The 17,396-nt window shown below is 36.8% G+C and overlaps 1 protein-coding gene across 3 annotated transcripts in view; it reads left to right on the forward strand.

Annotated features, from left to right (window-relative positions):
- DCAF17 (DDB1 and CUL4 associated factor 17) overlaps positions 1-5,198 on the forward strand; it is a 36,699-nt gene extending 31,501 nt beyond the window's left edge. For 2 of the 3 annotated variants that reach the window (XM_077751164.1, XM_077751166.1), the window contains 2 exons: positions 350-492; positions 4,518-5,198. In XM_077751164.1, coding sequence (XP_077607290.1) covers positions 350-492; positions 4,518-4,662 — 288 coding nt within the window. In that variant the 3' untranslated portion in view covers positions 4,663-5,198. Of the gene's footprint in view, positions 1-349; positions 1,494-4,517 lie in introns of those variants that run through there. The other variant, XM_077751165.1, reaches the window with a different exon arrangement.
- The last annotated feature ends 12,198 nt before the right edge of the window (positions 5,199-17,396 follow it).

A 17,396-nucleotide genomic window follows, 5' to 3' on the forward strand; every position in this document is an offset into this window, starting at 1 on the left:
AAAAGTTATAAAGAAGAGTAGCTGTTATTTTATCCAATCATTTGTTTTATCAAATACCTAAGAGGCTTAGCAACTTGCCCACTGTCACATAGTGAGAATATAGACAGTGGGATCTGTGTGTTCTGACTCCTCACACCAGGGCTCTTTATCTTCAACATTTCTTGTAATGCCTGCCGCATAAGTAATCTGCATGTTCATAGATAATGAAAGTAAACTATTTCTAGCAACTGTTTTGCTTCCATGTATATATTTGAAGATCTCTAGCATAGGTGCTATGACATTTTAGTGACAAACTTGTGAATATGGTTGTGTGAAGAGGCGATTTCATTTGGCTGTGTTTTCATTACAGACATACAGCCACGAAGTCTACTTTGACAGAGACTTGGTACTGCACATAGAACAGACACCGAGCAGGGTCTTCAGCTGCTATGTTTACCAGATGGTATGTGACCCTGGCGAAGAAGAAACAACAAACAGAAGTTGTGAAAAAGAGTGAGATAATTTTAAAATTTGAGATGTAATTTATGAGACTTTTTGCCACATATCCAAGCAACTATTTTTGGTCTTCCTCTTTGTTATCTGCATAGCAAATTCTCCAGTATTTTTTAGAAAAAGTCTTGTGCTGACTTCAGATGACTGTGATTTCTTTTTTAAGTTCTTGTCATACAAGTGATAAGGACTTCATTTTATGGAGAGATTTTTTAGAATGACATCCCAAGAAGCCTAGCATTTAGAGCTTTTAGTCGGGTGGTGATGCAAATATCAAGTGTTGGGGAGCACAAAAGACAAGTTGGTGCCAGTTGTTGGGAGAAGGTTATTGATGGAGAAGTGTTTAACATGATTCTTAAAGGATAGTATGGAATTTTGATTGGTAAGACTATGAGGAAGAGACATAAAGAAAAAAATCCTCCATCCTGTATATACACCAAACTTTGCCTAAGGGTGAGAAATGAGATCCATAATGTGAAAGAATACTTTTGAGCCAAAAATATGTCATCACAGTTTTTAATCATATATATGTATATGTTTTGTATTTATATGTAGCATTAAGAATTGGTTCTAGTTCCCAGATTCTCTTTTCTTCCATGGTTTTATTCTCTTGGCTTGGTGTTCCCAAGAACACCTTGGTTGTTTACATTCCTATCACAGACTAATGTAAAAGATAACAGGCAAACTTTAAGTGACAATTTTTCTTGATATGTAGCCTGTTTAGCTCTGACTACATCTAAGAATGTTGTACTCATTTCACCATTCTGTTCATTTGGTAAGTTTTCCAGTTCTGCTTAGGCAGTATTTTCATACCTATGCAATAAGATAAAGGTATCCTGGATCCCACCAGTTCTGCTCCTTGTGGAAGAGTAGATGAAATCTCAATTCTTACTAGTTTGGGGACTGACTGATTAGCTAGAAAAGGCTTTTGACTCTGTCTTAGTTGTGAAACAAGTATTTTTGCTTCTTTGTTGGGACCACACTAAATATAATCCTTGAACTCAGATCATCATTTGTCAGATTGTTAAGTAAAAGCAATATAAAGTTTCTTTTTGCTTCCTGTTTGAGAAATACAGTTGCTGAGATCCACATGTTCAGCACATTTCTCTGCTTCAGCCTCAAAAGAAGAACTAGTAAAAATAGAAGGGGAGGAAACAGCAGTAAAAATCATTGCTGAATCAAACTTAAGGTTAAAATATGGGATTGTAGCTTGGATAATTTGCATTAAAATCCTTTAGTTTTTTCCTTCGGTTTTGGCCTGACCCTATGTTAAGAAAGTTATGAATTCTGCCCTTTTCTGCTTGAAGTTTGCAGATAAATTTCAAGCTAATTATGATCAACAGTGCTGAAGAGAAAAAGGTGTTCAGACATTTTCATATTCCAGACATCAAGAAATTAGTAGCAGAGTCCATAAATTTTAAAAGAAATACAGGGAACAAACCTAAAACTATCTTTTGCACAATAGGAAAGATTGCTAATGTTTTAGAATAACAGAAAATATTTGTATGTGGCCAAAGATAAATCTTTTTGCATCTGGCCTTAAGTGTAATAACCATCTGGGAAAATAGAAGTGATTACCTCATGAGCAAGGTATAACTATCTTCATATATTAATTCTCATGCTTTTATATCTACTAATGGAAAAGTCCATTCTTGTTTTATGCATATTTAATATAATATCTGAAGCTTTCAGAGCATTTTAGAGACCTGGTTGTGGTTACAGAGCAGCTGAATAATTATTATTTACAAGATATTGCCCCAAACTTCCAATTAGACACTAGGTATATCTGAACAGTCATGCCCAGTGAATTTACATCTTGAAAAACAAGTCCAGTAAGAGGTAATAGATTAAAAATACCAGAGAAAAGAAAGAAACCAATGTTGTATGGGTTTCAAAGCAGATGCAGTGCTATGTAAAAGCAGAAAGCCTACTCTCCATTTCTAAGAGTTTTTCAGAAAAGGTTGTCTTAAGACTTCAGTCCTGTTTGATTTTTTGAAGAAGAGGTTTATTGAGTTTCCCCATCTCCTTTAAGTCATTATCTTCTTTTAATGAAATGATAGGAACCCATAAGCTCAGAAAGGCATCTGAGAATTAGCTGAGATTCTTGGCTGCTTTTTAGGCTGGGGGCAGGAATGAGTAGGTGGGTAGAATAATTCTAGTATAGGTATGAATTGACCACTGAAAAACTCCTCCTGTTTCACCACTACTACGATCAGATTAGACCAGGCTCCACATGCTGTATCAGTCAGACAGCAAATGTACCTTGGTGTGAAAGACCATAGCTGGTTGTGGGCGGTGTAACAAACAGAAGGGTTACGCCCCAGCTAGAAGGACAAGTTGTTCCCATTTAGGTTCAGCTGATTATAACATTTTGTGGGAATGTGGGCTGCATGGCTTTTAACAAGGTGGTTGATGAAAAGATGCCAAGTGATACAGAAGATAGTAAAGAATGTGGGAAATTTACAGGTAACACACAGCAGGAGACAGTACAACATGCTTCCCAAAAAAGTGTGGGCGCCCCAGCTCCCTATAGTGGCATCGCAGCTGTTCATTCTTCCACCTGCCAGGCCTGATCCTGCCATTCTCTCGGGGTGGAGGGACGTGGTGGTTAATATCCTCCTGGCCGCACCTTAACCCCCACTGTCTGCCTGACTATTTTAGAGTCTTCAACGGTGCACCCACTTACCTAACAGGCACTAGTGATAGGCATAAAACAATGTGGGTAATGTTTCTGAGTGTTTAATGCAAAACTGAGTGAAGTGATATAGCTTCTTCCAGCAGATCTAGATTTAAGCTCATGAGAAGTGTATTTATGCATTTCACTCCTTCAGATGCTGTGTTCTCACAGTATCTATGCAGCAAGACGATCCTTCTTTGACTCTAAAACATTTCTTGCAACTCAGAGAAAACAAAACAAATCCTATTTGTAATTGCTCTTTGAACTACCTAGTGAGGAGATGATGTTCTATTTAAACAAATTAAGGTACTCCACATTCTTCTACCAACTGAATGTTTTGTTTCTTGTACATATTTTTTAAATGATAACATTTATTGACAGCTTTTTACCTACCAATCACTGTGATAACATGTAAAATGAAATGGTTCACTGAACATTCAGAATTACCATATGAAGTACAAACTACTGTTATCTTTCTACATTTTGTAAATGAGAAAAGTGAGGCTTAATAAAGTGACTTTGCTACAACTAATAAGTGCAGAGATAGGAAACACATGCAGACTTGTTTGAGACAAACTTATGCCAGATTTCCTCCAAAGCTCTCAGAAAGCAAATCACGTTATTTTATCTCATGAATAGCATACCGATAATGATAATATTAGGTGCAGGAAAATGCTTAATAGGTGTTTTTTTTTTAAATGATGATGGATATCCAAATTTTGGACAAAGTTTGGTTGAAATACAGTTAGCCTATTCACATATATAATTTGACATAAAAAATGGTTCTTCATTCAGTGGTTAAAAGTAATTTTTTGAAAAGGTACAAATTATGGTACTCTCATCCTGTTTGTGGTAATAATGAATGCCAGTATTGGTAACGATTTATAAGGTAATTTGACTTCCTTTCCAATAATCTTTATAATTCTAACCTTTCTTAACCATGTTAACATGTGTATCTAACTTTTAGAATTCTAGGGAAATTTCTAGGGCTAATTTCTGGTCCCTGTGTTGCTACAGAATCCTACAGAAGAAATAATTTATTATAGGCAGAAGATGTATATTAGAAAGATAAGACCAACTGAGGGCTTTTCTCCATCATTTTATAATGAAAATTTTCAAACATACAGCAAAGTTGATGGAATTTTACAGGAAATACCCAAATACCAACTTCATGGATTCTAAATTTTACGTGTTTTATTACTATCTATCCATGTTACTTTTATGCTGCATTTCAAAGTAAGTTGTAGACATCAGTATACTTCCCCTGATACCTTAACATGAGTATCACTAAGTAGAGTTTAATGTTCAGGTTTTTTTTTAAATTTTTTTAAAATGTTTTATTTATTTCTAGGAGAGAGAGAGAGAGACAGCGTGAGCAGGGGAGGGTCAGAGAGAGAGGGAGTCACAGACTGAAACAGGCTCCAGGCTCTGAGCTGGCAGTCAGCACAGAGCCCGACGCGGGGCTCGAACCCATGAACCGTGAGATCGTGACCTAAGCGAAAGCCGGACACTTAACCAACTAAGCCACCCAGGCGCCCCTAATGTTCAGTTTTTAAAGTCTTTGATGTACATTTACATGCAGTGAAACACACAAATGTTAAATATAAATTTGCTGAGATTTTGCAAATGCATACATCTGTGTAACCCAAACCCTTTTCAAAATTGAGATTGTAGTAATTATTCCGGTAAGTTTCCTCATGTTCCTTCCCAGTCAATCCTCGCCCCACCTATCAGGTGTTAACTACTGTTCTGAATTTTTTGCCTCACAGATTAAATTTGCCCATTCTGAAACTTTACATGAATGAAATCATACAAAGCATAAGCTTCCTTCATTCAGCATGTTTTTGAAGTTAATTCACTTTGCATGTACCAGTAATTCATCCCTTTTTATTGCTGACTAGTCTTTTGTATGAATGCATCAATTTGTTTTTTCCAGTTTTCTGTTAATGGACACCTGGGCTGTTTCTGATTTTTTTCTTTCTTTTTCTTTTCTTTTCTTTTTTTTTTTTTTTACTATTATGAATAAAGTGCTCTGGACATTCTTGTGCACATTTTTTTTTGTGAACATATGTCTTTATTTCTCTTGGGTAAACATCTAAGGATGGAATTACTGGGTCCTCAGGTAGGAGTGTGTTTAGTGTAATAAGCAGTTATTAGACCTTTTTACCAAAGGATTGTATCATTTTACATGCCTGCAACAATGTACGAAACTTCCACTTGTTCCACATTTTCTCCAACATTTGTGGTTCTTAGTCTTTTTTATCTTAGCATATATGGTGTGTATATAATCATTTCTAGTTGATACTTAGATTGTTTCTACTTGCCTCCAGCGGCCCTTTCTCAGGTCACTCTCTTTATTGTTTTTAAATTTTTATTTTGTTTTTGTTTTTATTTATTTTTGATATAGAGAAAGAGCATGAGCAGGGGAGGGGCAGAGAGAGAGGGAGACACAGAATCTGAAGCAGGCTCCAGGCTCCAAGCTGTCAGCACAGAGCCCAATGTGGGGCTTGAACCCACAAACCATGAGATCATGACCTGAGCCGAAGTCAGATGCTTAACCAACTGAGCCACCCAGGTGCCCCATCTCTTTATCGTTTTTAACCCCAGCCCCACCAGGAACTGCTGAAAACATTCTTTCTTTGTGATAATAATTAAGATAACTCAAAAGCCAGCTTGGGATATCCCTTCTCAAATAGAATATATTCTCACCAAGGAACTCTGTTTCCTTTAGTGAAGACTAACAGAACTAACTGGGGTTGCTAAAGGCTTATGTTAGACTGTTCTACATAACTGCTGGAGCTGGACAGGATAGCAGCAGAAAAGGGCTCCATAAAACACTGTAATAAAAGCAGAAAATGACTTTTTCCTTTAAAGGTTGGGAGTTCATGTTATTTGTAAATCAGATGAATTTTTGCCATAATATGAAACTGTATAAATACTAAATAAGCTTTATCCTTTCCCTAATAACTATATTGGATCTCAATGTAGTTTATGTTTTTTTCTTGTTTTTTTTTTTTTGAGAAACTGGGGGAGGGGCAGAGAGAAGAAGAAAGAGAATCCCAAGCAGACTCTGCACTGCCAGCACAGAGCCCATTGCAGGGCTCAAACCCACGAACCATGAGATCATGACCTGAGCCGGAACCAAGAATTGGTAGCTTAACCAACTCAGCCATTCAGGCACTTCCTCAGTGTGATTTTGATTTATATTTCCTTATTAACTAATGATGATTAGCATATTTGGGTGTGTTTGTATGCCATGTGTAATTTTAAATTTTCTTAACATAGATTTTTTTGATGTATAGTGGACATACAATAAACTGCACATATTTAAATTACACAGTTTGGTAGATTTTGACATGTCACGTATACACCATGAAACTATCATCACAATTAAGATACTAAACACATCCATCACCCCAAAGAGTTTCCTCTTGGTTCTTTGTAATACCCATTTTTTGCCTTTCTTGGCTGCCTTGCTTTCTTTCCTGCCTTCCCAAAGCAGCCACTAATATGTTTCTCTTGGTTTGGATTAGTTTGCATTTTCTAGAATTTTATATAAATGTAGTTGCACAGTGAGTACTCTTCTGTTTTTTCATTCCTTTTTGTTACTTAGTATTACTCCATTGTGAGGTTATAACCACAATTTTTTACACATTTACCTGTTGATGTACATTTGGGTAGTTTCCAATTTGGGGCTACTGCAGACAAAGCTACTGTCAACATTTATTACAGATTCTTTGCATGGATGTATTGCTTTATTTCTTTTGGGAAATACCAAGGATAAAATGGCTGGATCATATGTTATGTATATACTTAATGCTTAAGTTTAAGAAGCTTACAAACTGTTTTACCAAAATGGCTATGTCATTTTATATTCCTATCATCCCGTCATCAGCATATGAGAGTTCCAGGTGCTCCATATCCTTGCCAACACTTGTTATGGTCAATGTTTTTAATTTACACATTTAATTTATGTTTTACATTAATTTTTTTAAATTTATGTGTATTTATTTTTGAGAGGGGGGATGGGCAGAGAGAGAGGGAGACCCAGAATCTGAGCTGTCAGCACAGAGTCCAATGTGGGGCTCAAACTCACAGATTACCTGTGAGTAACCTGAGCCAAAGTCATGTGCCCAACCAACTGAGCCACTCATGTGTCCCAAGTTTAGGTTTTACACTTAGATCCATAATCCATGTTTTGTTAATTTTTGTGTATGGTGCAAGATACGGATTGAAGTTCTTTTTTTTCTATATGGATATCTAATGCATAGGGGATAGCATTTGGTCTTTCACCATTTGATTATTGGTTGTTCATAGATGCTCCTGATCAATTTGAAGAAGTTTCCTACTATCCCCAGTTTTCTGAGTTTTCATTGGATATAGATGTTGGAGTCTATCAAATACTTATTCTGTTGAGATGACCATATGGCTTTTAGTCTGTTAATATGGTAAGTTACATTGATTGATTTTTTAAAGTTTTAAACTAGCATTGAGTTCTTGGGATAAACCCACTTGATACCTCTAAAGTTCTAATCATATTATAAGTCAGATAATCTCTGCAGTTCCACTTTTTCAAACCATGTGTCATTTCCATAATAATAAATTCATAAAATTTACCATTATATAGGCACTGTGGTACATAGTAATCATTTCAAGTTCATTATATTTAGTCGACTTTCTGCCTTTACAAATAATTCCCAAACACTTGTGGACCCTTTGCCAAATACTTATTCTCATATAAACAGAATTTAGCAAGTTAGGGCTTCTAGCTTTGGAGAGGCTCTGGGCATGCTGCCAGCCTCTCTCTGTCTTACCTCAGTCCAGAAAGTTTATATACTAAATAAAATTATATCTGAGGTAGAAAAGTCCGTTGATACCTGCTGTGAACCCAATTAATGCTTTGAACCCATTATAGTTCAATATACTTTGAAACCTTGGGCTACCATGGAAGTGATGAAACTTAGAGATAACTAAATTCATGAAGGTGACAATCCGTGAAATGAGTCCTATAGAGGACAATCTACCTGCTCAGGTAATAGGCATCCATAAGTTGATCTCTTAAATGAGATTTTCAAAATAAAATGATTTATCAATAAATTCTTTATCAATTTTTCTTTTCAGTAAAAGTTTTAAGGCTCAATTAAGGATTTTAAATTTTCTCTTAGGAGGGCACCTGCTTAAGCAGACAATCATTTCTGAATCCTATTTTGAACACCATTTTTTCTTTGAAAAGCTCCAATGGCACAGCTTTTCTAGCTTTATCTGTAAGAGTAATAAGACTGGTTAAAGCACGTTAAAAGTCATTCTAACATGTAATTTCCCTGCCTGTAATCTGTCTTCCTCTCTTTAGAGAGCAAAGTCAGTGAGAGTTAAAGCGTTTCCAGCTCCAACCTCTCCCACATCTAAAACCTCAAATTTTACACAGTAATTATACAATATCTGCTTGAAGATATGCTGACCAACACTATCATGAACTTAAAGAGGTCCTTGAGACCACTGCCGCATCTAACATAAAGTCCCAAATGTCTCAGGGCGCCTGGGTTGCTCAGTCAGTTGAGTGTCTGACTTTTGCTTTCAACACAGGCCATGATCTAATGGTTTGTAAGATTGAGCCCCGTGTAGGGCTCTGCACTGGCAGCGTGGAACTGGTTGGTATTCTCTCTCTCTCTCTCTCTCACTCTCTCTCTCTCTCTCACTCTCAAAATAAGTAAATACTGAGAACAAACTGAGGGTTGATGGGGGTGGGGAAGAGGGGAAAAGGGCTGATGGGCATGAAGGAAGGCACTTCTGGGATGAGCACTAGGGGTTAGATGGAAACCAACTTGACAAATTATAAAAGAAAAAAAATAAGTAAATAAACTTAAAAAATAATAATGATGTCCCAAATGCTCTTTTCCAGAGTCTGTCTTGGTTACCTTACCAGCTGGACTCCTGATCCAAAGGTTTCCTTTTCAGTTTCTGCCAGAAAGTCTTACGTGTGTCTGCCACTTTGGCTACAATTAGAGTGATTAATTGTACACATACAGACAGTTTTGAGAGTGAAAGGAAACATTACCAATCATTGTGATTGAACCACTAAGAGCAACTAAATGCTTAATCTCACAGACCAGCCTCCAAAAAGCTACATAAACTGTACCTCAGGGCAGTACGTGAAGGATAGGTTAGGGAGAAAGGGGGAAGAATTTATCCCCAGCTCTTACCTACGACTCTTCAAAGATTCAAACATAACTCTCCTGAATTTCCAGATTGCACAAGGCAGAATTCACCTTGACACCAGTGGGCAGGAAGCAAGGGAAACTCAGCGACATGACATGAGTGAGGTCCTCGCATTGGCAAGGTAGTGCTGGCTCCAGAGTCCACCCAGAACAGTCTTGGGTGCAGTGCCCAGAACAAGAGAGGGAGTAAGGCCAAGAGAATCTGAATTTGTGCAGGGTGTCTGGTTAAGGGGAGAATTGGAAGGAATTCGATTTCTTCCTGTGTGTCTGAGTTCTGGTCTGCTCTCTGTCCAGTGAATACAGCTTATGCCAGAAAGATGGCAGCAAGCCCTAATGAGCAAACTCATATCTAAGGAAAAAGACCTTAGCCTTACATCAAAGATAGTTAAGTGAATGTACCCTCCTATGTTTGAAGTTGGAATATAATCTGTAAACATTTTATTATTATCACATACTGCAAAGTTAACCTTTTCAAAGTGTACGATCCAGTGACTTAGAATATTCACAAAGTTGTACAGTCATCACCACTGTCTAATTTCTAGAACATTTCAGTCACTCCCAAAGAGAAGCGCTGTAAACATCAACAGTTCCCATTTCCCTTCCCCTCACCCCTGGCAACCACTAATCTCTCTCTATGGATTTGCCTGTTCTGCACCTTTCACATAAATGGAATCATGCAAAATGTGGCCTTTTGTGTCTGGTTTCCTTCACGCTGTCTTCAAAATGTAATCCGTGTTGTAGCATATATCAATACTTCATTTCTTTTTGTGGCCAAATAATATTCTCTTGTTAAACTAAACACATTTTGTTTATGCATCTGTTGATGGACATCAGGTTGATTCCAATTTTTAGCTATTGTCAATAATACTGCTATAACATTTGTGTATACACTTTTGTATAGATAGATATTGTCAGTTCTCCTGATAAATGCCTAGGAGTGGAATTAGTGGGTCACACAGTAGCTCTATGTGTAACTTTTTGAGGAACTGTCAAACTATTTTCCAATGTAGTGGTACCATTTCATATTCCCAATAGCAATATGCAAGAAGCCCAGTTTCTCCACATCCTTGCCAACACTTGTTATTTTGTATTTTTTATTATAACAATCCTAGTGGGCATGGGGTGGTATTTCATTACAGTTTTGATTTTTATTTCCCTAATGACAAATGATTTTGAGCATCTTTTTATGTACTTATTGGCCATTTTGTATACTATGTTTGAAGAGACATTTACTCCAATCTTTTACCCATTTTAATGAGATTGTCTTTTTATTATTGAGTTGTAAGAGTGATTTATATATGTATATATTTCTTTATATATTCTAGATACAAGTCCCTTATCAGATAATGTGATTTGCAAATATTTTGTCTCATTCTATGGTTTATCTTTCCTCTTTCCTGATAGTGTCCTTTGAAGCACAAAAGCTTTTCAACTTTGATGAAGTCAGATTTTTAATCTATTTCTTCTTTTGTTGCTGGTGCTCTTGATGTCATATATAAGAAACAATCGCTAGATCTAAGGTCATAAAAATGTACTCTTGTGTTTTCTTCTAAGAGTTTTTTGATTAGTTTTTCATTTTAAGTTGATTATTTTAATCTATAATCTTGACATGAATGAAGTTTAATGTTAACACTACTTTTTTAGTCCTTCTTTATATTAACACAAAAAAATAAGTGGTAGTTTGATTCTAAGTTTATTCACAAATACGAGGCATGGAATTGTCCTGGGAAGGGTGAGCATGAGGGGTCTGGGAGATATTGCTGAGAGCCCATTGCCAGTAAAGTTGGGGAGAGAAACAAGCACCAGCTGCTGACTTCACTTAGAGCTAGAGGAATAACATTTCATCTGCTCCTAAGAGGAAGTGTGAGGGAAAGACAAAGGTACTACCAACCTCCGAATTCAGGCCCGCTGACAGGGATTATCCCATAATTTTTAAAATATTTTTTAATGTTTGTTTATTTTTGAGAGGTGGGAGGCATAGAGAGAGAGGGGCAGAAGGATCTGATGCAGGCTCTGTGTTGACAGTAGAGAGCCTGATGTGGGGCTTGAACTCACAAACCACGAGATCACGACCCCAGCCAAAGTCCAGCACTTAACGGACTGAGCCACGCAGGTGCCCATCTTTCTTAACATTTCCCCTAAATTCAGGTGAGTGTGGTTTTTGCATGCTCCTACAATGAGTAAATACACATTCTGTGATCAAGTGAAATTAATACTTGTTATTTCATAAATATTGACAGCAAAATAGTGACTGTTACAAGTTTGTATGATTTTCTGAGCAAATACTAAATTTTTCTATCTCAGAATCTTAGAATTTTTAAACTTAATAGATTACACAGAAGTGTCTAAGAATACTTTTGAGTCATTGCAAAGACAGGCTTGCTAATAACTACTAAAACGTTTAGATGCAGCAACCTCTGTGGCTATCTTGAGTTTGATCACTGAACTTATGAGGCTCTCTATCTGCAAAGAACAATGTTGTTAATGTTGCTTTTATGACATCAGAATAAAACAAGATGTGTTTTAATAACTATTGATACTTGCTATGTGAAAAGTGTGTTATATAAGGAAGTGCAGCTAGTAATAAAATGTTCATGTCAATGAATACTATCATTACATACAGATTAATGAAATAAGACTTTTTATGTCTGCTACTATTAATCTAAAATTCTAATGAATCAGAAATCTAATATTTAGGTGAGTTCATAAGCACATAGTCACTGACAGCCATTCTAATAAATAGTGTCATTTGGGACATAGTACTACAATTAGTATATTTTTAATACCTAGGACAAGTACTCATTGTTGAGGTTTTGAGAAATATATTGGTGATTCAAGGAGAATCAACAGATTCATCAGGTGGGAGGAGAATTTACAAAGGGTGTTTTGTTTTGTTTTGTTTTGCTTTGTTTTGTTTTTTAGCAGAACAATCCAGATTCATAAAGGACTATGGGGACAGGGAGATCATCTTAATCAAGTAGAGATTCAAGGTGTTGGAAGCAGGTGAACACGACCCATCTGGGATTGGATTATGTCAGGGTATAACTGAGGACAAGAAACCTGGGTATCATAGCTCAGTGGAGCTTCTTGGCCTCATAGGTTTTATCAGAGATGGAGCTTAATTTGAAATGGTTTTTGACAGTGTCTTTGCCAGGTTCGGATCTTATTTTAAGAATGAGGTCTAGATCTCTTGAAAGAACCAGTTGCTATGAAGTGCCATGTCTCAGTGTCCCTTAGATGTGCTGTAACACGTATCTCACAGCTCCATTGCAGGCACAAAATTCAGTTTGAAAGTGAAAAGTGATCTCTTCTTCAGCCTCTGTTTCTGGGCTCTGACTTTCTGACCCTTATCTTTTACATTCAGAGGTATAGTCCACCTGGAATTGCTTTTTATTTATGGTTAACCCTCTTTTCTCCCTTTCTGTAAAAAAAGTCTAGTCTATCCAGCACCATAAATTCTACCTTTGTAGTGACACCTTTGTCATAAATCATGTGTCTATATATGGACTTTACTCTGCTCCATTGATCTATTTGTCACTGTTTTCCCCAATAGCATACTATATTGATTACTGTAGGTTTATAATACATCTTAATATCCAGTAGAGTATGTCTTCACACATTTTTCTTTCTCAGGAGTATCATGGCTATTCTTTACCCTTGACATATTCTGTGCCTTAAAGTCTAAAATCTACTTGTCAATTCCACAGAAATTAACTCACTGCAATTTTGGGGGGGACTAAACTGACCTTAGATAAACTTAGGGAGAAATGAGATCCTTTCTATTTTGAGTCTTCTAATACATTGATGTAATACATCCTTCCATTTACTTATATCATTTTCTATTTTTCTAAAAGTGTTTTTAGGTTTTCTGTACAGAGTTGTCATTTTTTTTATTGCTAACTATTTGATATGCTTTGATGCTATTGTAAATGGTATTGTGTTTAAATTTCATTTTTAAAAATAAATAATAAATTTCAGTTTTTAATGGTTTGATGCTCAACTAGGGAAATTCCATTGATTTCTGTATACTAATCTATATTCTTATAAAAATCACCTAATATAAAAAAAAATCACCAAATAATTCTAATACTAACCTGCAGATTTTATTTTCTAGGAATGCAAAGAATTCAATTCTATTATTTTCTCTATCTTTAATACTGTTATCTGTTTTTCTTGCCTTATTGTATTGTCTAGGTCCACCAGTATATTTCTGATTTCAGAGTAAACAGTATTAACATTTCACCATTAGGTACTATGTTTCCTATAAGTTTTTTCCCCCCATAGATGTGCTTTAACAATTAAATTTTCTTCTACTCCTAGCTTGCTAAGAGGTTTTTCTAATGACTACATGTACAATTTTATCAGTTTACATCTATTAAAGATAATCATGATTTTGTTTATTTCTTCTGATAAACATGTTGTGAATTACTTTGATTGGTTTTTATATGTTAAAACCATCATATATTCCTGAAGTAAATTCAACTTGGTTGTGATGTTTGCCTTTATATTTTGCTACATTCAGTTTGCTATCACTTTAATGAAGACCTTAACTTCTTTTTTTTTTAATGTTTATTTATTTTTGAAAGAGAGAGGAAGGGAGGGGCAGAGAGAAAAAGAGAGCAAATCTCAAGCAGTCTCTGATATGGGGTTTGAACCCACGAACTGTGAGATCATGACCTGACCTGAAATCAAGAGTTGGATGCTTGACTAACTGAGCCACCCAGGCTCTCCAAGACCTTAACTTCTAAATAAAATATGTTAATTAGCAGTAGTCCAATGCTTTTGCTGCAACAACTAGAAAATGAAATGGCTGAATTTCAAAATTATATTTGTAAAGATATCAGAGAGTTGTAGAGCAAGGAGAAATAGATGAACTACAATTCCAGAACAGTAAGAACTTTTTCTAAATGATGCCAATGATGGGGGTTTTGTTTTGTTTTGTTTTTCGATTCGTTTTTTGTTTTTTTGTTTTTTTTCCCTGATGGGTTTGACTTAGCAGAGAATCTCCTAGAAGGAAAGAAAAGCCAGCAACATTTTTTTTTTTTTAATTTCTAGGAGAGAGAGAGAGACAGCGTGAGCAGGGGAGGGTCAGAGAGAGAGGGAGTCACAGACTGAAACAGGCTCCAGGCTCTGAGCTGGCAGTCAGCACAGAGCCCGACACGGGGCTCGAACCCACGAACCGCGAGATCACAACCTAAGCGAAAGTCGGACGCCTAACCGACTAAGCCACCCAGGCGCCCCAAGCCAGCAACATTTTTGACAGTTACACAGGGTCGATGTGACCTGTTAGAAGCTGGAAGAGCCCAAATGCAGGCAGGTTTTCCCCCATGAAACATTTTTTGAGTTTTAGGGCGATGTATGAGACTGGAGGCTAGGCCAGAAAGTCAGATTGTAATCTATTCTCATGTGGCATTTGGGAGAACATCCTACTAGGGGAAAGGAGCCTTTCACAAACCCATAACTAGTCTGTCCCTGAGGCATGTATACATGGGTGTATTTGTTTGCTAGGGCTGCTAACAGCAGCAAAGTACCATGGGCTGGGGAGCCTAAACAAAAGAAGTTTACTTTCTTCTGACTCTGCAGGCTAGCAGTCCAAGATCAAGGTGTCAACAGGGTTGGTTTCTTCAGAGGCCCTTCTCCGTGACTTGAGAATGATGGTCTTCCCTCTGTGTGTGTGTGTGTGTGTGTGTCCTGATCTCTTCTTACAAGGACACCAGTCATTTTGGATTAGAGCCTACCCTACTGAACTCATTTTAACTTAATTACCTCTTTAAAGATTCTGTCTCCAAATACAGTCACACTCTGAGGTACTTAGGGTTAATACTTCAACATATGAATTTTGGGGGATACAATTTAGCCCACAGTGGGTTGGAGGCTAAAGAGCTTCACTCAAACCTCTTCTGAAGGACTGTAGTTTCATGTCTGAAGAAAGAGAGACATTACAAACTCTCAGTTAGGCCCTGAGCCAACTAACTCACTAACTGGATTGAGGTGATCCTTGAATCTGTCTGCCTAACTGAGGAAAAGGGGACTCACTAATGGGAGATACCAGCTGGAGCCTTCTTCTTTTACACATAAGTGTGTCATATAATAAAGGATTATTAGACATGTAAAGAAGCAGGAAATAAATGGCCTGTGACCAAGAGAAAATATTAATAATAGAAGCAAACCCTTCCTTTCATTGAGAATGTTATTATTATTATTATAATATTATTATTAATTGTAGAGAGAGAGCAAGAGTGTGCACGCTGGGAGAGGGGCAGAGGGAAAGAAAGGGAATCTTAAGCAGACTCCACACTTGATGCAGAGCCCAACGCGGGGCTCAATCCCACAACTCTGGGACCATGACCTGAGCTAAAATCAAGAGTCAGGAACTGAACCAACTGAGCCACCCAGGTGCCCCTCACTGAGAATCTTTTAAATTACAGATTCAATTTATTTAAGAATTAGTGAATTAATCTGTTTTCTCGTGTCAATCTTGGATATTAGGGTCTAGATAAAAATCTATTCCTTTCATCACATTTTTCAAAGCTATAATCATGAAGTTGTTTTTAATATCCTTTCGACATCTTTTAATAGCTGAAGAATTTGTAATGATGGTGAGCAGGCGCATAGCACCTGAAAGCTCGGTTCACAGCTGGTCCAGGGAGTCTCTCTTTTTCCCATGATCAGTCTCATAGGAGATTGACCTCACATTTTGATCTCTCCTATTTTTCATAGGAGAAATCTCACGTTTATTATGCTCATTAGCCTTGTTCAAAACACTGTCTTTTGTGGGGGCGGGGGGGTGCCTGGGTGGGTCAGTCAGTTAAGCGTCCAACTTCAGCTCAGATCAATCTCGAAGTTTGTGAGTTTGAGCTCCGCGCTGGGCTCCGTGCTGACAGCTCAGAGTTTGGAACCTGCTTCAGATTCTGTCTCCCTCTCTCTCTGATCCTCTCCTGCTCACACTGTCACTCCCTCTCCCTCTCCCTCTCTCTCAAAAATAAACATTAAAAAAGGCTTTTGGCTGTGTTTTCTCCATCATATATACTTTTATGCTGCTTTTCTAATTTTGTGGATAGAGATTTAGATAATTGGTTTTTAAGTTTTCCTTCTTTTCTAATAAATGCTAAAAACTTCCTTTTCAGCGTGGCTTTTACTATATCTTACAAATTGTGACAAGTTTTATTTCAATACTAATCTAAAATATCTGGAGCGCCTGAGTGGCTCAGTTGGTTAAGCATCTGATGCATGATCTCACAGTTCGTGGGTTCTGAGCTGACAGCTAGCTCAGAGCCTGGAGCTTGCTCCGGATTCAGTATCTCCCTCTCTCTCTGACCCACCCTGCTTATTAAAAATAAAATTAAATTTTTTTTAAATATTTTCTGACATCCTTAATGACTTCTTGTTTGCACAATGGAACTCTTTAAGAGTATATTTCTTAATTTACAAAAAGTGAATGTTCTACTTATAATCTTGTTATTAATTTCTAGCTTGATTCTCCTGTGGACAGAGAATGTACTCAGTATCATTTCAGTTCTTTGAAATTTGTTGAGAGTTGCTTTGTGTCCAGCATTTTGCTTAATTTTGCATAAGCACTTGAAAAATTCTACTTTTCCTCCAAACTTGCCTGTTCATCTCTGGTAGTCTACTGTGGCTTGTTTATCTTAGTGGTGGTTTCCTTTATTTCCACTTTTAAAAAATTTGAACTGTGAGATATAACATGCATCCTAGAAAAAGCGTAATTCAAAAAATAGCCACACAACAAATAACCACACAACCCATCCTACAGGTCAAGAAATAGAGTATTATCAGCATCCTCAGAGCCACATATATGTGTCTTTCTGATTACAATTTTACCTCTATTCCAAGATATCACCATTATCCTGATTTATAATAATTTTCCTGTATTTCTTCGTAAATGTACCACTTCTGCATGCATCTCTAAAGAGTTTATTTTTGTCTCTTTATGGAACTACATTTTATATATTGCTTTGTGTCCTGTTTTTTCCCTCAACATTAGGTATATAAGGTTC

This window comes from Crocuta crocuta, unplaced genomic scaffold (assembly GCF_008692635.1).
Source record: "Crocuta crocuta isolate KB4526 unplaced genomic scaffold, BGI_CrCroc_1.0 scaffold219, whole genome shotgun sequence".
In the NCBI taxonomy this organism is placed as follows: Eukaryota; Metazoa; Chordata; class Mammalia; order Carnivora; family Hyaenidae; genus Crocuta; species Crocuta crocuta.